This window comes from Anomalospiza imberbis, chromosome 22 (genome assembly GCF_031753505.1).
Source record: "Anomalospiza imberbis isolate Cuckoo-Finch-1a 21T00152 chromosome 22, ASM3175350v1, whole genome shotgun sequence".
NCBI lineage: Eukaryota > Metazoa > Chordata > Aves > Passeriformes > Viduidae > Anomalospiza > Anomalospiza imberbis.
In genome coordinates, this window is record NC_089702.1 from 5,491,012 (window position 1) to 5,515,764 (window position 24,753).

At 48.4% G+C, this 24,753-nt stretch overlaps 2 protein-coding genes across 2 annotated transcripts; both read left to right on the forward strand.

Annotated features, from left to right (window-relative positions):
- The first annotated feature begins 282 nt into the window (after window positions 1-282).
- On the forward strand, window positions 283-5,977 carry HOXB3 (homeobox B3). The gene is made up of 3 exons (XM_068211955.1): window positions 283-426; window positions 2,018-2,544; window positions 4,911-5,977. Exons 2-3 carry the CDS (start codon window positions 2,127-2,129, stop codon window positions 5,702-5,704), a joined length of 1,212 nt encoding a protein of 403 aa, XP_068068056.1. The 5' UTR covers window positions 283-426; window positions 2,018-2,126; the 3' UTR covers window positions 5,705-5,977.
- Window positions 5,978-13,354: 7,377 nt separating this feature from the next.
- HOXB2 (homeobox B2) lies at window positions 13,355-15,783 on the forward strand. Its single transcript, XM_068212697.1, has 2 exons — window positions 13,355-14,031; window positions 15,287-15,783. Exons 1-2 carry the CDS (start codon window positions 13,653-13,655, stop codon window positions 15,781-15,783), a joined length of 876 nt encoding a protein of 291 aa, XP_068068798.1. The 5' UTR covers window positions 13,355-13,652.
- The last annotated feature ends 8,970 nt before the right edge of the window (window positions 15,784-24,753 follow it).

Genomic DNA, 24,753 nt, shown 5'->3' on the forward strand with positions numbered 1-24,753 from the left:
GGGAAAAAAAAATCGCCGTTATTTTTAGCGAGCCTCACAAGGCTCCGCTTTGGGTTTGTTTTGGGGTTGATTTTTGGGGTTTTTTAACGTAAATCTTTAGCAGACAGAAAGGCCTTGGAGAAATTCCCACCTCTGCCCCCTCGCAGATATTTTCCAGCAAACCTATTCATAATCAAGGCGCTGCTGTTTGTTAATTAATTAATTCACGGCTCGGGGAGCGGAGGCTACTTTTTAATAAGACAAATTTATCATGGCCAGGGAGGAGGAGGAGGAGGAGGAGGAGGAGGAGGAGAAGGAGGAGGAGGAGGAGGAGGAGGAGGAGGAGGAGAATAACTCGCAGCGAGGATCTGCCCTCGGCGCAGACAATAACGCATCTCCGAGGAAGATCCGATGCGGATTTGGGAATGCGGGAAGGATTTAATCAGGGTAAAAAATTAAATAAATAATCCTAAAAAAAAAAAAATTAAAAAAGCCGAGCGGTCCCTTGGCGGACGCTCGGAGGATGGGATGAAGGACGAAGCAAACGGAGCTTTGGTGTGACGTGACATAAAAACAGCAGCCAGGAAAAGGGGGAGAAAAAAACAAAACCCAAAAAAGTTATTTATTTATTTACCGTCGAGCTGTGGCTTCTGTTAAACCCCCGGCACTTAAAAATATCGCGCTGGGCTTTATCTCGGCGGGGTTTGTTTGGGTTTGTTTTCCAGGATGAAAGAGGCCCAGATAAAATTGAATATACAAGGGAGACGATTAAATATACAATGGATATCAATCCCCATGGCAAAGGCTCGGCGGGCTGCAGAGAGGAGTCTCTGCCTTTTCCAAAATCCCTCTGCTGATTATTTCCAGTTTTCCCCTTTTTTTTTTTCCGGGATATTTCTGCTCTGCTTGAACGAAGGAGAAAGTTTCTGCTGGGAGAGAAAAGAAAGAGATGGAGAAAAATAAGAGACGGGGAGAGGGGAGGGGGGGAAAAGGTTTAATTTTGTGATTTTTAAGCTTTGGATTGGGGGGGGTGGTTTCCGACTTTTCGAGCTTGGACTGAGGGAGGGAGGAAAATCCAAGGGGTGGAAAGTGAGGAGCAAATGGCCTCGTGAAGTGTTTGTTTTCCAAGAGAAAAAGAGAGAGAGAAAAAAAAAATAACGACAGCGATAAAACCCCACCGGGTTCGGGATCAGTGCCTCCCTGGATTTGGGATGGGAAACACAAAACCGTGCCCGGAAAAAAAAAAAAAAAAAAAAGGATTTATTCTCTAAATTCAACCTGTGCTGTCAGAGAGGGGAAGAAATGGCATTTTTGAATTCCTGCCGCTGCTCTGATCTGCCGGGAATCTTCACCCTGAATTCCAGAGGCGCTGGGAGTTCCTGTGTAAACAAAAAAAGGGAGCCAAGTGTGCCAGGACAGCGTTACCTGGGGGGAAAACACGGATTTTTGCTGTTACCTGGGGGGAAAACACGGATTTTTGCTGTTACCTGGGGAAGACATGCATTTTTGCTGTTACCTGGGGGAAAAAAACACAGATTTTTGCTGTTACCTGGGGGAAAAACACAGATTTTTGCTGTTTGCAGCTCAAAAGCAAACAAACCCTGGCGATGAACTCTGAATTTCTGCTGGTGGGAGGTTTGTGGGGGCTGCTCCGTATGTGATTTCAGTAGAAATAGCAAGGCTTCGGTTGTTTTTGGTGATTCTCGGCTCCGTGCTCTCATTTCTGTGCTGATTTGGGGTTCATCTGAGTGTGTAAATGTGTGAGCCCCCACAGGGGGTGTTTGAGCGGGGATTTGCGCGTGGGGATAAATCCGCAATAAATCAACGTACGGAGCGAAACGAGCCGCAACAAAAACGGCTCCGCCACCTCAAAAAACTCCTCGTAAAAACCAAAACTTGCCGAGCCTCGGCAGGGTGAAATCTGCCGGCAGCATCTGCTCCCCGCACCGTTCCGCGGGACCCTATTCATGTCACCGGCCTTTCAGGCCCAAGATGGATTCCTGGCACTATTATTGTGTTTTTTCTCCTAACCTTTCAGGTCAGCTCCCACCAGACAGCTGGAGAGGGGCCGTCACGTGGCCTCGGGGTGCCAATGTTCTGCCATAGGGGTGTCAAGACCCTGGTAGCCAAAAAAACCCTCGCGGAAGATGCAGAAGACCTCGTACTACGACAGCTCCGCGCTCTTCGGGGGTTACTCCTACGGCAGCGGCGCCGCCAATGGATTCGGCTACGAGGGCGCCCAGCAGCCTTTCCAGGCCTCTTCGCACGTGGAAAACGACTTCCAGAGGTCCTCCTGCTCCCTGCAGTCCCTCGGCGGCGCCACCACGCACGGCAAAAATAAAGAGCTCAACGGGAGCTGCATGCGGCCCGGCGAGCCGCCGGCGTCGCCCAACGGCGGCAGCACCAACGGCGCCGCGGGCGGCGGCAGCGGCCAGGCCGGCGGGGGGAAAAACACCCCTGGCAAAGCCAGTCTGGGCGCCAGCGCCAGCATCTCCAAGCAGATCTTCCCCTGGATGAAGGAGTCGAGGCAGAATTCCAAGCAGAAGAACGGCTCGCCCGGCGCAGGTAGATGGCCAGGCCGCGGCGGCACGCTCCGGCCTCGCCCTCGGTGAAGTGACAAGGTTGAAAAAGCAAAAAAAGAGTTGGTGAAAGAGGTCTAAGAATGGCAAAGGGTTGGAGGAATTGGTTTAGGGAAGACCCAAATTTCCATTTTCTGGCCCAGAATTCTTAAGAGACGTCTAAAGGTTGGAGGAATCAGTTTAACAAAGACCGAAATTCCTCTTTTCCCCCCAGCAGCCAAAATAAAGGTCTAAATATCCCAAAGGGCTGGAGAAATCAGTCTAGGGAAGGCCCAAATTCCTGTTTTCCAGCCCAGAATTCCAAAGGGAGGTCTAAGAACGGCAAAGGGTTGCAGAAATCAGTTTAGGATAGACCCAAATTCCTGTTTTTCAGCCCAGAATTACAGAGACGTCTAAGGGTTGGAGAAATCAGTCTAGGGAAGCCCCAAATTCCACTTTCCCTGCCCAGAATTCCAAAGAGAGGTCTAAGAACGGCAAAGGGCTGGAGAAATCTGTTTGAGGAAGTCCCAAATATCTAGTTTTTCTCCCAGCAGTCCAAAGAAAGGTCTAAGAATCACAAAGGGTTGCAGAAATCAGTTTAGGGAAGGCCCAGATTCCCATTTTCCGACCCAGAATTCCAAATGGAGGTCTAAGAATGGCAAAGGGTTGCAGAAATCAGTTTAGGACAGACCCAAGTTCCTGTTTTCCTGCCCAGAATCCCAAATGGAGGAAGGAGGAGCTGGCAGGTGTGAACATTTCCCGTCTCCTCTGCCCAGGGGAGGTCTCAGGAGTGTTGGATCCGCCGGGCAGGGTGGGTTTGTTTGGAGCTGCAGGGATGAGGAGAGGACCTCACAAGACCCCTGGGAGGGTCCTGGCACCGGGCACTGCCCATCCACACCGGGTTTAATTATTTATGGGTTTATTTCAAACGCAACCACGGGTGATGAAGCCAGCCCTGGTCCCGCTGGTGGACACAAATTTGGGGAAAATGTTCTCCCAGGTGCTCAACCCGCAGCTGGAATTCTGTTTGGTGCCCTCCCGGCGCTCAGAGAGAGCAGTTGTGGTGCCCACGTCCAACTTCTCCTTTTGTCCCACCAAAAGTTCAGATGAATTCAGATAAAAACCAAAAATTCAGCTTGGATTTGCCACAATTCAGTTTGGAGTTACCAGATCTCAGATGAATTCCGATAAAAACCAAAAATTCAGCTCATATTTACCACAAGAATCACAAAGGGTTAATTCAGATGAATTCAAGTAAAAATCAAAAATTTCAGTTTGGATTTGCCACAGTTCAGAAAAATTAAGATAAAAACCAAAAATTCAACTTGGATTTGCCACAGTTCAGATAAATTCAGATAGAAACCAGAAATTCTGTTTGGATTTGCCACAATTCAGATAAAAAAATCAAAATTTCAGCTCAGATTTACCACAAGAATCACAAAGGGTTAATTCAGATAAATTCAGATAAAAACCAAAAATTCAGCTTGGATTTACCACAATTCAGATAAAAAACAAAAAATTTGGCTCAGATTTGCCACAATTCAGATAAATTCAGCTAAAACCAAAAATTTCACAGATAAATTCAGATAAAAAACAAAAATTCAGCTCAGATTTGCCACAATTAAGATAAAACCCAAAAATTTGGCTCAGATTTGCCACAGTTCACATAAATTCAGATAAAAAAAAATTCAGAGATAAATTCAGATAAAAATCAAAAATTTGCAGATAAATTCAGGTCAAAACTAAAAATTAATCTGGAATTTGCCACAACACAGATAAATTCAGATCAAAACCAAAAATTCACAGGTAAATTCAGATCAAAACCAAAAATTCATCTCGAATTTACCACAACTCAGATAAATTCAGATCAAAACCAAAAATTCACAGATAAATTCAGATAAAAATCAAAAATCCGCAGGTAAATTCAGATGAAAACCAAATATTCCATCTCGGATTTTCCACAATTTTGACAAATCAATTCACACAAACCTCGTCATCCCCCACCCATGCAATTTCCAGAGTTTACCTCTCGAAAAGGTCGGTGCAGAGGCAAATATTTGGTGTTGCAAACCAACCCCCTCCCGACCCTGGATTAATTGACCCTGCAGCCGCCCTGCCAAGCGTCATTTTCCGGAAAATTATCCACTGGAAATAATCTCCTCCTCAATAACGGGCCCTGGAATCCTCTCCTACATGACATGATCAAATTTTCATAAAGCAGGGGCAGCTCTGGAGAACAGAACTCTTAATAAATGACACGATTATGGAGCGCAGGCTGACGCGGCGGGGCGAGGGGAGGATTTATTAAGAAGCGACGCTTTCAATTTCTGCGCGTAAGTAATTCTCTTTTATTTCATTCCGGGGGCCCGACAGAAACCTGCGGCGGCGGCGGCGGCGGCGGAGGAGAGAAAAGCCCCCCGGGCTCCTCGGCCTCCAAGAGGGCGCGCACGGCCTACACCAGCGCTCAGCTGGTGGAGCTGGAGAAGGAATTCCACTTCAACCGCTACCTGTGCCGGCCGCGGCGCGTGGAGATGGCCAACCTGCTGAACCTCAGCGAGCGCCAGATCAAGATCTGGTTCCAGAACAGGAGGATGAAGTACAAAAAGGATCAGAAATCCAAAGGCATGGGCGGCTCTTCCTCCGGAGGGCCTTCCCCGGCGGGCAGCCCCCCGCAGCCCATGCAGGCCTCGGCGGGGTTCCTCAACGCCTTGCACCCCATGAGCGGCGCCTACGAGGCGCCGTCGCCGCCTTCCTTCAGCAAACCCCACCAAAACGCCTACGCCGTGGCCACCCCCGGCTACCAAGCGCCCCTGAAAGGTTGCCCAAGCCAGCAGAAATACGCCGGGGCCGCCGGGGCCGCCGGCGCAGCCGAGTACGAGCCGCACGTCCTGCAGGCCAACGGCGTGGCCTACGGGCCGGCCGGCATGCAGGGCAGCCCCGCGTACGTCGGAGGGAACTTTGTGGATTCTCTGCCCGCCTCGGGCCCGGCCCTTTACGGCCTCAACCACCTGCCACACCACCAGGCCACCGGCATGGACTACGGAGGGGTCCCCCCGGGCCAGCCCCACGGACCGTGCGAGAGCCACGCCGCGTACGCGGAGCTCTCGTCGCACCACGCGACTTCTCAGGGCAGAATCCAAGAGGCGCCCAAGCTCACCCACCTGTGAGAGGGGAAGCTGGTTTTGGGGAGAAAAAGGGGCGGTTTGGTTTTCAGGGATGTTTGTGTTGGGTTTCTTTCCAGCCTCGCTGGTTTTGGCGGGGCTGTCGCGCTCGGGGTTTTGGGGTTTGTTGTGAGCACAAAATCCAAGAGTTTTTGGTGGTTTCGGAAGGGAGGAACCTCCTGGGTTTCGACACAAATGCTTCTAAGCGGGCTCGGGGTGGTTTTGTAGGAATCCCGCAGGGATGAAGTGGCCAAATCCGTCATTTCCAAGCCACATCCAGATCGTCACCGATCATTCCCGGATGCTGGGAAGGAGGAGACTCTGCCAGGCAACTTTTGGGGTCTCTGCATCCAAAAAAAACCCCAAGAGATCAACCAGGAAGTTCCTCACTCCTCCGAGTCCTTCTCCAGATCCACCTGTGCTTTCCTTCCCAGCCCTCAGGGGAAGGGCTGTCCTTTTCCTCTGGAAAAGGGAGAAATCCAATTTCTGACCGGAAAAGGGATAAATCCGATTTCCCACCGGAAAAGGGATAAATCCAATTTCTGACCGGAAAAGGATAAATCTAATTTCCCACTGGAAAAAGAAGAAATCCAATTTCTGACCGGAAAAGGGATAAATCCAATTTCCCACCACAAAAGGGATAAATCCAATTTCCCACTGGAAAAAGGAAAAATCCAATTTACCATCGGAAAAGGGATAAATCCAATTTCTCACCAGAAAAAGGAGAAATCCAATTTCCCACTGGAAAAGGGAGAAATCCAATTTCCCACTGGAAAAAGGATAAATCGAGTTTCCCACCGGAAAAGGGAGAAATCCAATTTCTGACCGGAAAAGGATAAATCCACTTTCCCACCGCGTAACTTCCCACCGAAGCCCCCAAGATCCTGCGGATATCCACACCTGCCACGCTCGTCCCTCCAGGCCCTGCTCCACCTCTCCAACGCAGCACCACGAAAAAAATGCTAAAAACTTTGGGATAAAAGCGGTCTAACCCCACCAAGGGCTGAGGAAACCCTTGGGAACGCCTCAATCCCCTTTTATTCCCCCCTCCCAAAATTCCAAAGAGAGGAAGAAAGAGTTGACAGGTCTGAATATTTCCCTTCCTTCGCCTCTGCTGAGAGGCGAAATCTCCATTTCTCCATTTGGGGAGGGTTTTATTTTTAATATTTTTTTTTGGGGGGGTGTTTTTTTAGGGTTGACGAGCAGAAAAAACAAGAAAATCGGGGAAATCCTGAGGTTCTTTCCTCCTCTCCTCCTGAGCTGAGGTGAAAACAGGGTATATTTGAGCAGAGGGAATGTCCTCCCACGGAAGCAGACGCCAACGGGATCCCTGGGATCCGCTGACGCTTTCCTGCCTGGACGTCTTTGTTGCACTTAGAGTTTACATATAATGGGTATTAAAAGCAAAAATAATAATAATAATAATTAAAAAAAAAAAGCAACTTTGAAGGGCTCTCAGCTCCGTTGAGGCGCCCTTCAGTTAGGTGTGTGTTCTGGTGAACATTCAGATATATTTATTGGTTATAGCCAGTTGAAAATATTTTACTGTTTTTTTCCCTTTTTTTTTTTTTTTTGGTATTATTTATCCCCCCCAACAGTATTTATATGAGGAAAAAAAAAAAGTCAAAAATAAGAATGAAACGGTACTTTTTTAGTATTCCCTTCTGAAAAAAAGAAAAAAAAAAGCCGAAAAAAAGTAAAAAATAAATAATAATCATAAAAAAAAAAGGACGTTTGTGTTCCCCTTGTCACTGTACCTTCTTTTAGTTATTGTAATTTAGGGAGAAGCAGTAGTTTTATGTTCCCTTGGTACTTATGAGTAATGTAATTAGTTCTCCTGGAGGCATGAGAGCAGCAGACTGTAATTGTTTAGTCCTGAATTAGAAGAATTTCATCGCGGCTCCCTCCCCTCCCGCCCCTCCTCTCGGAGCTCTTCCTTTGTTCTTACAGTAATTCTTTTCTTTCCTCGCTTCAAGGGTTGTCCGCGGAACAATTCCTGAATAAAACTTTCTCTTATCGCTTTCATCTCGTCCTATCCGTGGGGTTTGGAGGTGGAAAAAAAGTAAAAGAAAAAAAAATTAAAAGGGAAAAAAAAATTATTTGTGTAAGGGAGGAAGGAGAGGGATGGAGAGAGGAGCCTGGTTTGGGGTGAAATCCTGGGAATTCGGGCGCCCACAAAGGGGGATCACGTGGAGGCAGGGCCGGGCTGCCATTGGAGAGGGAAGGAAAACAAAGGAAAAGGGATTAATCGCGGAAAAAAAAATAAAATACATAAAACAAGGAGAGGAAAAAAAAACAAAACAAAACAAAACAAAAATAGAGATAACAAAATGTAAAAATGGCCCAGAGCTTCCATCCGGGACCCTGGGGAGTGAGGAGGAATTAAATCCATAATTTCTCGGCTATTGAATTGAATACTAAATAATTGAATTTTGGCGAAAATAATTGAGTTCTGGCTAAAAGAACGGAATCATTTCTGAAGCGGCAGAGTGTGGCACCCACGTGCGCCCAGCCGCGCCTCCCCGGGCCCCCCAAATTTGGATTAAAAGAAGGGAAAAAAGCCCCCAGAAAAGGCGAAAGCAAGAGGGGAGAACAAGGCAGCGCCAGCAGCGAAAGCGGGCGGAGAACGCCGTGAATAATTTGCTTTTTATGCTCTCAAGGCCTAAGAAAACTCGCGTTAAAGCAGCAATAAAAGTTTTATGGCGCTGGGAAAGCTGGAAAGGCCGGGGGGAGGAGGAGGAGGAGGAGGAGGAAGGGGGAAGGGGGAAGGTCCCCTCCGCAGGGAAGGAGAGGGGGATTTTGGATTTTCGTTTTGGATTCCATTCCAGTTCCATTTTCATTTCTGCAGTTTCATTTTCGCGAGAAAAAGGTGGAAAAGCTGGGAAAGGTACCCAAAAAAAGAGGGGAAAAAAAAAAAGGAAAAAAAAAAAAGGGGGTTGGGGTGTAGAGGCAGCGTGTGGGTTTTGTGTTTTGTGCTTTATATAGTTTTATATTTTTTATATATTTTGTGTTTATATATAATATATATTATGTGTTATATATATATTATATAACATGTATTATATAATATATAAAATATTTTATATATTATATACAATATATAATATATAATGTATATAATATATAATATGTAATATATCATATATCATATATCATATATCATCATATATATTAATATATTATATATTATATATTATATATTATATATTATATATTATGTATTATATATTATATATTATATATTATATATTATATATTATATGATATATGATATATTATATATGATATATGATATATAACATATATCATGTAGCATATAGCATATATGATACATATTATATAGCCTATAGCCTATAGCCTATAAAGTAGATTTATATTTTATATATTTAATATTTTTAATTTTAAATTTTTTTATGTTTATATTTCATTTTTATATTCCATATTTTACATTATTTTATATTTTGCGTCCAATACCCGCTGCTTCCTGCCCCGCATTTTCCATCGCACACTTCCACATTTCAGATATTTGACATTTTACTCTTTTCATCCCCCTGTGTGCCCAGCCAGGACAAATCCCCAAGGGATTAAAAAAAAAAAAAAAAAAAAGCTCTGCTGGAGAAAACCTCTCATAAACCAAGTTCCACGTTACTAATTAAAAATTATAATTATAACTGATGATAAACCAGACCGGGATCGGGAGCACCGGGGCCGCAAGGAGCAATTTCCCATCCCGGCCTGTGAAATATTCGTCGGAATTTAAACGCGCAAAACCGCGCGGGGCCGGCTCGGGATGCTCCCGCAGAACATTTCCCTCCTTCCTCTCGCATTCCCAGATTTTTGCCGGGCGCCATGTTGTGCCAGGGATTCCCAGGAAATGGTTAAAAGCAGGGGAAAAGGGAAAAAAGGCAATTCCGGGGCGCGCCCCGCGCCCTGCCAGCCGCCTTAAAGCGGCGGGGCCGCGCTGCTCGCTCCCAGCCCGTCGGGGCTCTGTCCTTCGGCAGCTCTGGGAATTCCTCCCGGGGACGCGATGTCTTTCCATGGAATTAGGAGATTTTTTCCCCTTTTGTGCCTCCGTGTGATGCGTGGGAAAAAAAAAATCCCGATTTCCCAAGAGGTTTTTTTTGTCTTTTTTCTTTTTCCTCTCTTTATTTCCCCCCCTCTTTTCATATTCCCCTCTTTTCTTTCCCCCTCTTCTAATTTTTTCCCTCTTTCCATTTCTCCCCTCTTTTCATTTTTCCATCTTTTCATTTTTCCACCTTTTAATTTTCTCTCCATTTTAATTTTTTCCCGCTTTTAATTCCCCCCTTTTCATCCCCCACTTTTCATGTTTCCCTCTTTCCATTTTTCCCCTCTTTTCATTTTTCCTCTCATTATTTCCCCCCATTTTCCTTTCCCCCCTCTCTTTTCATCCCCCACATTTTTCCCCCTTGCCATTTTTCCCTTATAATTTTCCCCTCTTTTCATTTTTCCTCTCTTTATTTTCCCCCATTTTCATTTCCCCCCCATCTTTTCCCCCCTCACTTTTCTTTTTCCCCCCTTTTTAAATTCCCCCTCTTCTCATTTCCTCCTCTTTTCATTTCCGCCCTATTTTTATTTTTCTTTTCCCCTTTCACCTCTGAGTGTGAGCAAAAAGCAGAGACAACTTTTGGGAGCGGCTGGGAAGAATTTTACATCCCAAATTCTTCCTCTTCATCCCAGCTCCTCCATCCCTCCAAACCGAGGAATTACCAGCCGCAGACAAAAATCCACTTTTGGGAAAGAATCCCATTTTTGGGAACCCCAAAATTCCACTTCCAACCGGCCAGCAATGAGCACAACCCTAATTATTTCCTTTTTAATCCTTGATCTGATATTAAACACATTTTTTTGGGTGGTTTGGATGCGCGAATCCGCAAAAATACTCCGGGGAACTTTGGTTTTGCGCTGGGTATTTTTTAAATTATTATAATTATTTTATTTACCCCCGCTTGCTAAATGAGCTTTAGATTTATTCTGTGGCCCTCCCGAAGCCTCCCCACCCACGCAGATGCTTGAAGTGACAAAAGTTTCCAGGCTTCTCCCTGCGGGATCGGAGCCTCCCAGGCTGCAAACTGGGACAACTGGGGCTCCAACAAACCCCAAAAGTCAACCCCAAAAATCTCCTTTTCCATCCTCTGCAGGCAGATTCATTTTGATTTCTCTCTCTCACTCTCTTTTTTTTTTTTTTTTTTTTTTTTTTTTTTTTTTTTTTTTTTTTTTTAGTTTCTACCCGGATTAAAGTTTATAAATCTGCCCCGGGTTAAAAAAAAAAAAAAAAAAAGGAAAAAAAAAACCCAACCTCCGTGGCAAAAGCCAAATTTCTTTGCTGAGTGAGTCAGGCCGAGCTGTCAAAAGTCTTTGGAGGAAAAGATTGATGGTTTCTCTCTTCTTTTCTGGTTGTGTGGACCTGGGGCGCTTTAGAAAGGGGAGAGAAGAAAGAAAGAAAGAAAGAAAGAAAGAAAGAAAGAAAGAAAGAAAGAAAGAAAGAAAGAAAGAAAGAAAGAAAGAAAGAAAGAAAGAAAGAAAGAAAGAAAGAAAGAAAGAGAGAAAGAGAAAGAAAGAAAGAAAGAAAGAGAAAGAAAGAAAGAGAGAGAAAGAAAGAAAGAGAGAGAGAAAAAAAAATCTTGGGAAAATACTATTTCATATTATTTATCTATTTTGTAAACTCTGGAAGTGGCGCTGCTTTATTGGAGATGAAGTGGGGGGAAAAAAGAGATGGGAAGGGAAAAATGCGATTTCAAAGATTTCTGTGACCTTAAAACGTGTTTGGCCTTTAAGCGAAGTGCAAAGGGTCCGTTGAGCCTGGCTTGGGAAGGAGAAGGATTAAGCTGTTCTTTCAGAGCCATTTAAAGCGGTACATCGGGCCGGTTTAACTAAACTTAGCTCAAAAGCTCGCTTGATTTCCTCAGTGTTCGCACCCAGACTCCAACACCAACTGCGGGGAAAAGCCGCAGGAGACGGGAGAGGTGCGAGCAGGAGCGGGGAGGGGAAGGAGGGAAATCCCATTTTCCCCTTTTCCCCTTCTCCCGTTTTCCCACGGCTCCCAGGGATGAGCCCGGGCTGGGAGCGCTGGGAGCTCGGCTGGAGGCACCGGGAGCGGGCGGGGAGGGCACGGGGCCGGAACGGGGCCGGAACGGGGCCGGAACGGGGCTGGAACGGGTTTGGAGCGGGGCTGGAACGGGTTTGGAGCGGGGCTGGAATGGGCAGAGAGTGGAATGGGGCTGGAACGGGTTTGGAACGGGGCTGAAACGGGCAGAGAGGGGAATGGGGCTGGAACGGGGCTGGAACGGGGCTGGAACAGGTTTGGAATGGGGCTGGAAAGGGCAGAGAGGGGAATGGGCAGGGAGGGACGGGGCTGGAATTGGTTTGGAACGGGGCTGGAATGGATTTGGAACGGGGCTGGAATGGGTTTGGAACGGGGCTGGAATGGATTTGGAACGGGTTTGGAACGGGGCTGGAATGGATTTGGAACGGGTTTGGAACGGGACTGGAATGGGTTTGTAACGGGGCTGGAATGGATTTGGAACGGGGCTGGAATGGGTTTGGAACGGGGCTGGAATGGGCAGGGAGGGACGGGGCTGGAATGGGTTTGGAACGGGGCTGGAATGGGTTTGGAACGGGCAGGGAACGGGCCGGGAAAAGGCAGGGAAAGGGAATAGGCAAGGAATGGACACGGAACGGGCAGGGAAAGGGCAGGGAATGGGCAGCGAAAGCGGGAGAGGGAAGGCCGGGAAGGACAGACAGGACAGGCAGGACATGGGGCAGGGAGAGCAGGAGAGGGAACATCGGGAAGGACAGGGGACATCGGGAAGGACACGGAGGGCAGGATAAGGAACATTGGGAAGGACAGGGAGCATCGGGAAGGGTGAGAGGCACAGGCTGGACAGGCAGGAGAGGCAGGGCAGGGAAAGCAGAACAGGGAAAGCAGAACAGGCAGGACAGGGGACATCGGGAGGGACAGGGGACATCGGGAAGGGCAAGACAGACAGGCAGGATGGGAAGCATCGGGCAGGAGAGGCAGGACAGGGAACACCAGGAAGGAGAGGAAGGGCAGGCAGAACAGGCAGGGAAGAAGAGAAGCACAGGCAGGACAGGAAGGACAGGGAACAACAGGCAGGGCAAGAACCACCAGGAAGGACAGGGACCTCCAGGAAGGACAGGGAACATCGGGAAGGACAAGAACCACCAGGAAGGACAGGCAGGGCAGGCAGGGAAAGGAGCACAGGCAGGGCAGGGAGCAGCAGGCATGGCAAAAAGGAAGGAAGGAAGGAAGGAAGGAAGGAAGGAAGGAAGGAAGGAAGGAAGGAAGGAAGGAAGGAAGGAAGGAAGGAAGGAAGGAAGGAAGGAAGGAAGGAAGGAAGGAAGGAAGGAAGGAAGGAAGGAAGGAAGGAAGGAAGGAAGGAAGGAAGGAAGGAAGGAAGGAAGGAAGGAAGGAAGGAAGGAAGGAAGGAAGGAAGGAAGGAAGGAAGGAAGGAAGGAAGGAAGGAAGGAAGGAAGGAAGGAAGGAAGGAAGGACAGGGAAGGCAGCATCTCCCTGCCCAGAGCCCACAGCCAAGGAAGGATGTTGATTCTGGGGTGCTGGCTTTTCTGGGGCTTCTGTCTCTCGCTTTCCCCCTCCCCACCCCCCCCCCCCTTTTTTTAAATCAATTTAAGAAAATAACGCTTTCTGTTTGCCACCGGGCCCCGCCTGCCATTGGCCAGGGCCGCCCACGTGGTGAGGAATTGGCTGCAATTTCGCCCCAGCCTCGAGTTTAGCAGAGCAAGGTCCCCCTCCGCCTGTATGATCAGCAATATAACAATTATAGAAAGCCCGAGACCGTCATCATCCCCGCCATCAAAAACCCGAGGCCCTCAGATTCCTCTCCCTCTCCCCCTCCTCCTCCTCCTCCTCCCTCTCCCCCGCCTCCCTCCCGCTTTTTAAACCCCTGGAAAAGCCATGAATTTTGAATTTGAGAGGGAGATCGGGTTTATAAATAGCCAGCCTTCGCTCGCTGAGTGCCTGACGTCTCTCCCCGCTGTCCTGGAGACATTTCAAACTTCATCAATCAAGGACTCGACATTAATTCCTCCTCCTTTTGAGCAAAGCCTCCTCCAAAGCCTGAATCCTTGTTCCGGCAGCCGGGCGAGAGCGAGGAGCCAACCCCGAGCATCCCATGGCCCGGCGCGGCCGCAGCCCCCGGCCCGGCCCGGCCCCCGGGCAGCGCAGTTCCCGTGGATGAAGGAGAAGAAATCGTCCAAGAAAAGCGCCCAGGCTCCGTCCTCTTCGTCCCCACCATCCTCCTCCTCCTCCTCCTCCTCGCTGCCGGTGCCCGCAGGTTCGTACGGCCGGGGGTGGGGGGTGCGTGCGGGAAATGAGCGATTCTCCTCGCGTCGCCCCAAAACAGCCCGAGCCCATCCCCCCCCGCCCAGAGGGGCTCCCCCGGGGTTGTGTCACGCGTGGGGTTCACGGAGCGACGCCCCCAGCCCGGGGCTTGGGGGGGTTCTGCCTCCCCCCTCCCTAAAAGGAACAGATTTCTGCGACTCCTGCCAAAAGCCCGAGCGAGAAGGGTCCGGAGGTGAGGGGGGGGGTTCGGTTTTCTCCGCCAGAGCTGCGGGTTTTTACAGCCTACGGGGGAAAAAAGGAGGAGAAATCAAAAAAAAAGGGAAAAAAGAGGGAAAATAAAAAAAAAAAGGGAAAAGCAAAGACAACAAAAACCCCCAAGAAGCGCAAAGGGGGGGAGGAAAATGGGTGGGGAAGGCGGGGGCTGCTGGCAGCAGGGTGGGGAGGTGAAAGAGGGGGGTTGATCCTCCAAAAAATGAGGTGATGACCCCCAAAGCCCTCCCCGAGCCCCCCGAGGAAAAGGAGCAGCCTCTGGCTGCTCGGCCTCTTTCCCTCGGGATAAAGTGCTGGAGGAACAATTCCAGGATTTCCACGGCTCCGGTAAAATCGGGCAGGGCAAGGGCGGACACCGGAGCTCACTGGCCGGGGAAAAGTGGAGTAGTGGGATAAAAAAAAAAACAAAAACAAACCAACCAACCAAATAAACAAACAAAAAACCCCCCACCCCCCCCCCCCAAAAAAAAAAAGCCCCAATGAAACAAAACAAAACAAAAACGGAACCAAAACAATTAAAAAAAAAAAAGGAAAGAAGGAATTTAGAAATTTAGAAATTCCCTACATTTTAGGGATTCAGGAAGTTAGAAATTCCTTTTCTCCGCCAGAGCAGCAGAGAGAGAAGAGCCCTAAAGGGAGAGGCCAAGGAGCAAAATCCCTTTTTCCCTCGAGGCAGAGAACTTCTCCAGAGTGGGAAAGAAGGAATAATTTGAGAATCTGAGATTCCCTTTAACCGCCAGAGCGGCAGAGAGGGAGGGGCTCTCAAGGGAGAGACCGGGGGCAAAATCCCTTTTTGCCTCGAGGCAGAGAACTTCTCCAGAGCGCTAAAAGTTGAATTAATCTTTGATTTTCCCAAAAAAAATTCAATTTTCCCCCGATGGAGCCTCTGCCCCGGCGCGGAACTCCTCCAGCCCGCTGCCTTTGGTGCAGATAATTCTAATTTTTAATTATTTTTTTTAATTTTTTCCCTTCCCCAGAGGACAGCAGCGGCTCCAGGAGGCTCCGCACCGCCTACACCAACACGCAGCTGCTGGAGCTGGAGAAGGAATTCCACTTCAACAAATACCTGTGCCGGCCGCGCAGGGTGGAGATCGCGGCGCTGCTGGACCTCACCGAGCGCCAGGTCAAGGTGTGGTTCCAGAACCGCCGCATGAAGCACAAGAGGCAGAGGCAGCACCGGGAGGAGCCGCGCTCGCCGCGGGATGAAGGCGGCGACCCCCGGCGCGGCCCCGCGGAGCGCGGAGGGAGCGCGGGGGCGAGCGCGGAGCGGCCCGGGCTGGCCACGGGGGAGGAGGGGAGCGAGTCGCCGCTGCTGCCGCTGCCGGAGGAGGAGGAGGAGGAGCTGGGGCTGCTCCCGGAGCTTGCTCAGGGCCCCGGCTCCGCGGGGAGCCCCCTGCGCTTCTCCGAGGAGGAGCTGGAGCTGTTCAGCAGCGCGCTCTGCTCCATGGAGCTGCAGGACTGGGATCTGCCCTAGCGGGGCAGGAGAGCTCCCTGCCCGGCTGGAGGGTGTTTTTGGGGGGGTCAGTGCCGGAGCAGCTGCTGGCAGCACCCCAAAATCTGGCCTGAGAGAAGGGGAGCCCCCAAAATCTGGCATGAGAGAAGGGGAGCCCCCAAAATCTGGCCTGAGAGAAGGGGAGTCCTTAAAATCTGGTCTGAGAGAAGGGGAGCCCCCAAAATCTGGCATGAGAGAAGGGGAGTCCTCAAAATCTGGTCTGAGAGAAGGGGAGCCCCCAAAATCTGGCATGAGAGAAGGGGAGTCCTCAAAATCTGGCATGAGAGAAGGGGAGCCCCCAAAATCTGGCATGAGAGAAGGGGAGTCCTCAAAATCTGCCCTGAGAGAAGAGGGACACTCAAAGTCTGGCATGAGGGAAGGGGAGCCCCCAAAATCTGGCCTGAGAGAAGGGGAGCCCCCAAAATCTGGCCTGAGAGAAGGGGAGTCCTCAAAGTCTGGCATGAAAGAAGGGGAAGTCTCAAAGTCTGCCCTAAAATAAGGGGAGCCCCCAAAATCTGGCCTAAAATAAGGGGAAGACCACAAATCTGCCCTAGAAGAAGGGGATCTCCCCCAAAATCTGGCCTGAGAGAAGGGGACCCCCAAAATCTGACATGAGAGAAGGGGAGCCCTCAAAATGTGGCCTAAAATAAGGGGAAAACCACAAATCTGGCCTAAAATAAGGGGAACACTCAAAATCTGGCCTGAGAGAGGGGGAACCCTCAAAGTCTGGCCTAAAATACGGGGAGGCCCCAAAATCTGGCCTAAAAGAAGGGGAACACCCAAAGTCTGGCCTAAGAGAAGAGGAACTCCCCAAAATCTGGCCTAAAATAAGGGGGAAACCCCAAACTCTGCCCTAAAAGAAGGGGGGAAACTCCAAAATGTGGCCTAAAATAAGAGGAACCCCCCAAAATCCACCCTACACGAATGAGAACCCCCAAAATCTGCCTTAAAAGAAGAGGAAATCCCCAAAACCTGCCCTGAAACAAGAACTCACACCCCAAAATCTGCCCTAAAGGAAGAAGAACCCCCCAAAATCGCCCTAAAAGAAGGGGAACCCCAAAATCTGCCCTAAAATAGAAGGACCCCCCAAAAATCGGCCCTAAAGCAAGGGAACCCCCCAAAAATCTGCCCTAAAAGAGGAGGAACCCCCCCAAAATCGGCCCTAAAAGAAAGGGAACCCCCCAAAAATCAACCTCAAGCCATTTCTCCCTCCCATCCGAGAGCTCCATGCGCCCAAACCTCCTCCCAATTTTCATTTATTTATTCCAGGAGGTGAAAGAGCGGCCCGAGTTTCGCTAAAATTCAGGTATTTCGCGATCGTTTTATTTAATTTTATTTTTTTTTTTTTTTTTGCCCCCTTATTTATTTCCCAGGAAGCAGCCGGTGGCTCTCACGCACGGCGGCGATTTCAGCCCCTCGAGAGAAAAAAAAAAAAAAAAAAAAAAAAAAAGAAATAAATTTATAAATCCTCCTCCCCAGCGACTTTCTCAGGAATCAGAGTGAGACTTTTAGATTTCGTAATAAAATTAAAAAAAAAAAAATTAAAAAAAAAAATCAGGGGAATTTTCCTTCCTCTTTTTACGTTTTAGATGTAGATTATTTATTCAAATCCTTTCGTAGCAAAGGGCAAATTATTTATTGTATATTATTTTCATAGAGTAAATAAAAGTCTTTATAAAAGAGACCAACTCGTGTTTGTTCTGGATTTCATTCCAAAAAAGCGCCTTTTTTTATGTTTTGTGGGTTTTTTTTTTTGTTTTGTTTTTGTTTTTGTTTTCCTCCATAAATCATTCGCTTTTTCCCTGCTTTGAAATGAGGTTTAATCATCTCCTCGTGCGCCCTGAGAGGAGACAAAAGAAATCGCTCCCAGCCAACAATTCCAGATGAATTCCGGGAAATACTCCCTGGATCCTGGTTGCATTTTCCTCCAGCTTGGTGTTTATTTATTTATTCATTTATTTATTTCTTGTATTCAATCAGAGCGGGGCGGTTTTTTTTCCCTAATTTTAGCATTTTGCGGTGCTGCTTCGGCGACGGGAAAAATCCTCTCATTTAAGGGGAAAGAACAACAACAACAAAAAAACAAATTAAAAAAAAATAAAACAAAAAAAAAAAAAAGGGGATAAAGGGGTGGGAAAGCAGCACAAAGCAGCGCGGAGCCCACGCGAATTCCGGGGCCATTCCCGACCTCCCACATCCCAATCCCGCCCTTCATCCCGATCCTCCTCCTCCTCCTCTTTTCTCTCGGAATCCACCGCAATTCCCGGGCTCTGGAACGTCTGGAGCTAAAAAAAAAAAAAAAAAAAAAAAAAAAAAAAAAAAAAAAAAAAAAAAAAAAAAGAGGGGGGAAAAAAAAAAGAGCATTTTGGCTAAAAGCTCAAAAAAAAGAATTTTTTTTTTCCACTCGTTGGGGTGAGGAAATGAACGTGAGAGGAGGAGGGGTAAGGATGGGTCTGGGGGGAGCTTTCTTTATTCCTCCCATTTCCACCCCAAAAACCCCAAAATCCCTTTTATTCTTCCTCTCTTTTCCACCCCCAAAAACCCCAAAATCCCTTTTATTCCTCCTCTCTTTTCCACCCCCAAAAACCCCAAAAATCCCTTTTATTCCTCCTCTTTTCCACCCCCAAAATCCCCTTTATTTCCTCCTCCCTTTTCCACCCCCAAAAACCCCAAACCCCTTTTATTCTTCCCCTTTTCCACCCCCAAAAACCCCAAACCCCTTTTATTCTTCCTCTCTTTTCCACCCCCAAAAACCCCAAAATCCCTTTTATTCCTCCCCTTTTCCACCCCCAACATCCCCAAACCCCTATTAGTCTTCCTCTCTTTTCCAACCCCAAAATCCCCAAAATCCCTTTTTATTCCTTTTTTTTTTTAGGGTGAAGCAAGCCCAGGTCGCTCGTTCGGCTTTTTGGGGTGTGTCCCCCCCCCCCAACACCCACACAGATTTTTGGGCTGAATTTGGTGTTTTCAGTGCCTGGGTGGGGTCATTCCCCCCTCTCCAGGGAACTTGGGATCTTTTATTTGGGGTTAAAAGCAGCAGAGCCGGGGCTGGGTTGGCCCTAGAAAAAAAAAAAAGAAAAAGAAAAAGAAAAACAAAAACAAAACTTTGGGCCCTAAAAAAAAAAAAAATACTTCGGGCCCTAAAAAGATAATAAAAAAGGAGAAAATTTCGGGCCCTAAAAAAAAAAAAGAAAAAAAAAACAAAGAATAAATACTTCAGGCCCTTAAAAAAAAGTAAAAATAAATACTTTGGGCCCTTAAAAATAATAAAAAAATACTTCGGTCCCTAAAAAAAAAAAAAAAAGAAATAAAAGGAGGCGAAGGCTCGACAGATGTTTTGGGAATTGCTGTGGATGATCTCGCTCGGCTCTAACAAAGAGGAGGCGGGGTGATTTTACGGCCACCTTTTGACTCCAAATCATCTTTTTTCCCCCCAAAAATCTTCTCTCCAGGAAACGAGCCGGCGATCACGAAACCTCGCTCCGGGAAACGTTTTCATCCGCATTCAACACCCGCGAATATTTCAATTTTTAAATGCCGGAACCGCCTTCCCACGGGGGGGAAAGGCGAGTTTTGCTCCCGGGAGCCTTCAGCTGCGCCCTGCCCTTCTCTCACCGCTCCGAGAGTCCCCGAGCCGCGAGTTTTGGGGGGAAGAGGAGCCCGGCAGGAGAAAATTCATTTTTTTGGGGTTCATTTATCACCCCCGGCTGCTGCAGAGCGCTCGGCGGCCGCCCTGGAGCTGCCAGACTTTGTCTATCAAAGCGCCATTTGTTCCAGCGCTCCCCACATTTCTCCTCCTGCTCCTCCTCCTCCTCCTCCTCCTCCTCCTCCTCCTCCTCCTCCCCCTCTCCAGCCCCATTCCAGGCGCGCTGGCAGTGGGAGGCTCGGGGAAAGCTCGGCCCCGCCTGCTGCTTCTGGGGTCTGAGCATCCTTTTGGCCTCCCCAGGGACGGCCCCTCCTGTGTCCAGCTGAAAAATGAGAGGAAAAAAATATCCAAAAAGCGAAAAGCGGCGGATTTCCATTTTTAGATGCTCTAAAAATGAGGGGAAATATCCCAAACAGGCGGATTTCCATATTTAGATGCTCTAAAAATGAGGGGAAATATCCCAAACAGGCGGATTTCCATATTTGAATGCTCTAAAAATGAGGGGAAATACCCCAGCCCGGTGGATTTCCATATTTGAATGCTCTAAAAATGAGGGGAGATATCCCAAACCGGTGGATTTCCATATTTAAATGCTCTAAAAATGAGGGGAAATGTCCCAAACAGGCGGATTTCCACTTTTCCACGCCCTTTTCCCGTGGGGAAGGGTGGAGGGGAAGGGCGAGGCCGAGGGAGGGACAGGAGAGACTCCTGGCAAAGGGATGGGAAAGGGACCCCGAAACTCCCCAAATCAAACCCCGAGTTCTTATCGATAGCAATCCCTAACGAGGGGGGCAAAGGGACCCCAAAACCCCCCAAATCAAACCCCGAGTTCTTATCATTGAAAATCCTTCATGAGGGTGGGAAAAGAGACCCCAAAAACACCCCAAAATCAAACCCCGAGTTATTCTCTCCACAAATCCCTAAGGAGGGTGGGAAAGGGGTCCCCAAACACCCCCACATAAAACCCCGAGCCCTCATTGATACAAATCCCCAATGAGGGTGGGATGAGGGACCCCAAAAACCACCCCAGAATTAAGCCCCGAGCCCTCATCCATACCAATCCCTAATGAGGGTGGGGAAAGGGGTCCTAAACCCCCCAGCCCCCAAATAAAACCTCGAGTTCTTATGGATAAAAATCCCTAATGAGGGTGGGGAAAGAGACCCCAAAACCGCCCCCAAATCAAACCCCGAACCCTCGTCGATGGCAATCCCTAATGAGGGTGGGATGAGGGACCCCAAAAACCACCCCAAAATTAAACCTGGGGTTATTCTGGCTACAAATCCCTTATGAGGGCGGGGAAAGAGACCCCAAACACCGCCCCAGATTAAACACCGAGTTATTTTCCCTACAAATCCCCCATGAGGGTGGGGAAAGGGACCCCAAACTCCCCCAAATCAAAGCCTGAGCCGTCATTGATAGCAATCCTTAATGAGAGTGGGGAAAGGGACCCCAGAAATCGCCCCAAATCAAACCCCGAGTTCTTATCATTGCAAATCCTTAATGGGGGCGGGGAAAGAGACCCCAAAAACCCACCCCAAACAAACACCGATTTCTTATCATTGCAAATCCCTCATGGGGGTGGGAAAAGAGACCCCAAACTCCCCCACATCAACCCCCGAGCCCTCATTAACAGCAATCCTTAATGAGGGTGGGATGAGGGACCCCAAAAAACCACCCCCAATCAAACCCCGAGTTCTTATCATTGCAAATCTCTCATGGGGTGGGAAAAGAGACCCCGAAAACCACCCCAAAATCAAAGCCTGAGCCCTCATCGATGCAAATCCCTAATGAGGGGGGGATGAGGGACCCCAAAAACCACCCCAAAATCAAAGCCCGAGCCCTCATCGATGCAAATCTCTAATGAGGGGGGGATGAGGGACCCCAAAAACCACCCCAAAATCAAAGCCCGAGCCCTCATCAATAGCAATCCCTAATGAGGGGGGGATGAGGGACCCCAAAAACCACCCCAAAATCAAAGCCCGAGCCCCCCTCGACACCATCCCTAACGAGGGCCCCGTAACGAGCTCCCGGAGCGGCCGCAGGGCCGCGGGAGCGCGGCCGGCGCCGGGCAGCGATCAATCCTCCACCCGCGGAAGGCACTTCAGAACCAGCAGGGCCCTCCTTATTTGTCCTAATTAGCGAGGCTGGAGCTAATCGGGAGGAGGGGAGGGGGAATATTCAATAAAATCTGAATTATTGAGCGGCTGCGAGGTTCCGCCATCAGCTCGGCCGTTCTTCACCTCCTCCAAAATGTCAAACGAACGCGGGGAAGCGAAAATTTGCAGCCCTGCCCTTCTGTTCCGCGCAACTGGAGGGCATTAATTAAGCGAATTAAGCGTATTAAGCATATTCAGGGCCTTGATTGTTGGCAAAACACGGCGATTGCCTGGCGGTAATTAAGCAGGGAATATGCAAATGAGCGGCGGGTTGAGGAAATATTGATTTTGCGCTGCTCCGGGAGGGGGGATGCGTTTGCTGAGGAGCTCCTGGAAGCTCTGGAGATGTTGGGTCAAGCGTGGGAATCTTCCCTGGAGGAGAAGCCAAGCGGGAATGGGGCATGGGAGGGGGAGAGTTCCCTTTTCCTGGGAATTCTGCAGCTTTTGGGGGATTTTTGGGGGGATTTCCCTTTTTTCTCTTTCATTTCCTTCTCAGTTTCTCCTTCCGTTCCCCTCCCATGGATTTCCAGTTTTTCATCCGAAGGGAGGAGCTGGCAGAGGGAACCTTGTCCTGGAAGCTCCCGGGTTTCTCCCGTCTCGTTTTCCCCGCTGGGAGCTGGAATTAGGGGGGGAAAATGGGAATAAAGGCGGGATTTGGGTCTCCTGTTCCCTGATATCGATAAACCCCAGCTGCCGATATCGGCCATTGATCACGGCCTGCATGGATCCCTGATATTGATAAACCCCAGCTGCCGATATCGGCCATTGATCATGGCCTGCATGGATCCCTGAAATCGATAAACCCCAGCTGCCGATATCGGCCATTGATCATGGCCTGCATCAATCCCTGATATTGATAAACCCCAACTGCTGATATCGGCCATTGATCACGGCCTGCATGGATCACTGATATTGATAAACCCCAGCTGCCGATATCGGCCATTGATCACGGCCTGCATGGATCCCTGATATCGATAAACCCCAACTGCCGATATCGGCCATTGATCACGGCCTGCATGGATCACTGATATTGATAAACCCCAGCTGCCGATATCGGCCATTGATCATGGCCTGCATGGATCCCTGAAATCGATAAACCCCAACTGCCGATATCGGCCATTGATCACGGCCTGCATGGATCCCTGATATTGATAAACCCCAACTGCCGATATCGGCCATTGATCACGGCCTGCATGGATCCCTGATATTGATAAACCCCAACTGCCGATATCGGCCATTGATCACGGCCTGCATGGATCACTGATATTGATAAACCCCAGCTGCCGATATCGGCCATTGATCATGGCCTGCATGGATCCCTGAAATCGATAAACCCCAACTGCCGATATCGGCCATTGATCACGGCCTGCATGGATCCCTGATATTGATAAACCCCAACTGCCGATATCGGCCATTGATCACGGCCTGCATGGATCCCTGATATCGATAAACCCCAGCTGCCGATATCGGCCATTGATCACGGCCTGCATCAATCCCCACACCTGCCAGAGCGTGGAGCAGGGCCTGGATTTGGGATCGGAGGGGTCCCCAGGGATTTGGGATCAGAGGGGACCCCCAGGGATTTGGGATCTGAGGGAATCTCCAGGGATTTGGGATCGGAGGGGACCCCCAGGGATTTGGGATCTAGGGGAATCCTGACTGATTTGGGCCCCCTGGCTAAATTTGGGATCTGGGGGAATCCCCAGGGCTTTGGAACCTCAGGGAATCCCCAGAAATTTGGGATCGGAGGGAATCACCTGGGATATGGGATCCTCACTTATATTTGGGGTCTGAATAAACCCCAAGGGTTTTGGGAATCCCCAGGGATTTGGGAACCGAGGGGACCCCCAGTGATTTGGGATTGGAGGGGATCTCCAGGGATTTGGGATCTGAGGGAATCCCCAGGGATTTGGGATCTGGGGGAATCCCCAGGGATTTGGGATCTGAGGGAATCCCCAGGGATTTGGGATCCAAGGAATCCCCAGGGATTTGGGATCTGAGGAACCCCCAGGGATTTGAGATCTCAGGGAACCCCCAGGAATTCGGGACCCCCCAAATCCCTGCCCGAGGGCAGCAGCTCCAGACCCCGCCTCTCCACTCTGGCACAGTAATGAATATGCAAATGACCCTAATTAATGACGCGGGGCGGGTCCCCGCCCATGGAAAAGCCGCTGGGATTCCCAGGGAAGCAGCGCAGGAGTGCCCAGGCCAGGGCCAGGAACCTGACCCCTGAAATAATTCCATTTTATCCTAATTCTCTAATTTGATCTCAAATTATCCTAATTTCCCCCTTTTTTTTTCCTCTATTTTATCTGAACTATCTGGGCTTTTTTTCCCAGTTTGTGGTTTTTTCCCCATTTTATCCTAATTATCTGGGTTTTTTTCCGTTTATTTTTCCTATTTTACCTGAACTATCTGGGCTTTTAACCCTTTTTAAAAATTATTTTATCTGAATTATCTGGGCTTCTTTCACTAATTTTTTTTCTATTTTATCTGAATTATCTAGGTTTTTTCCGTTGTGTTCTTTTTTTTTTTTTTTTTTTTTTTTGTGTGTGTGTGTGTGTGTTTTTTTTTCTTCACTATTTTATTTGAATTTTCTGCCTTTTTTCCCTGCGGATGACCCGCTGTCTGTGACTCATTAAATCCCTCCTGCACTTCTTTTCTCTCCCGTCCCGTCCGACCTTTCCATCCACCAAAAAATTAAAAAAATTTAAAAAATTAAAAAATCAAAAAAAAAATTTTAATTTAAAAAAAAATTAAATAGGATTTTTCACCTCAGCGCCGCCTCAGCTCTAATTGAGACTTCCCCAAAAAAAGTTACATTTAACCCCAAAAAAGTTCTGTTTAACCTCCAGAAATTTATATTTAACCCCAGAAAAGTTATATTAAACCTCCTAAAAGTTCTATTAACCCCCAAAAAAGTTACATTTAACCCCATAAAGTCCTGTTTAACCCCCAAAAATTTATATTTAACTCCAAAAAAGTTCTGTTTAACCCCAAAAAAGTTCTATTTAACTCCAAAAAAGTTACATTTAACCCCCAAAAAGTTCTGTTTAACCCCAAAAAATTTATATTTAACCCCTAAAAAGTTATGTTTAACTTCAGAAAAGTAATATTAAACCTCCAAAAATTCTATTTAACCCCAAAAA

Bases quoted from the DNA above. Each gene is read 5' to 3' on its own strand.
- HOXB3 (XM_068211955.1), top strand. From the start codon at position 2,127: ATGCAGAAGACCTCGTACTACGACAGCTCCGCGCTCTTCGGGGGTTAC. The intron at 2,545-4,910 runs GTAGATGGCCAG...GGGGCCCGACAG, and splicing joins GAACGGCTCGCCCGGCGCAG to AAACCTGCGGCGGCGGCGGC.
- HOXB2 (XM_068212697.1), top strand. From the start codon at position 13,653: ATGAATTTTGAATTTGAGAGGGAGATCGGGTTTATAAATAGCCAGCCT. The intron at 14,032-15,286 runs GTTCGTACGGCC...TCCCTTCCCCAG, and splicing joins CTCGCTGCCGGTGCCCGCAG to AGGACAGCAGCGGCTCCAGG.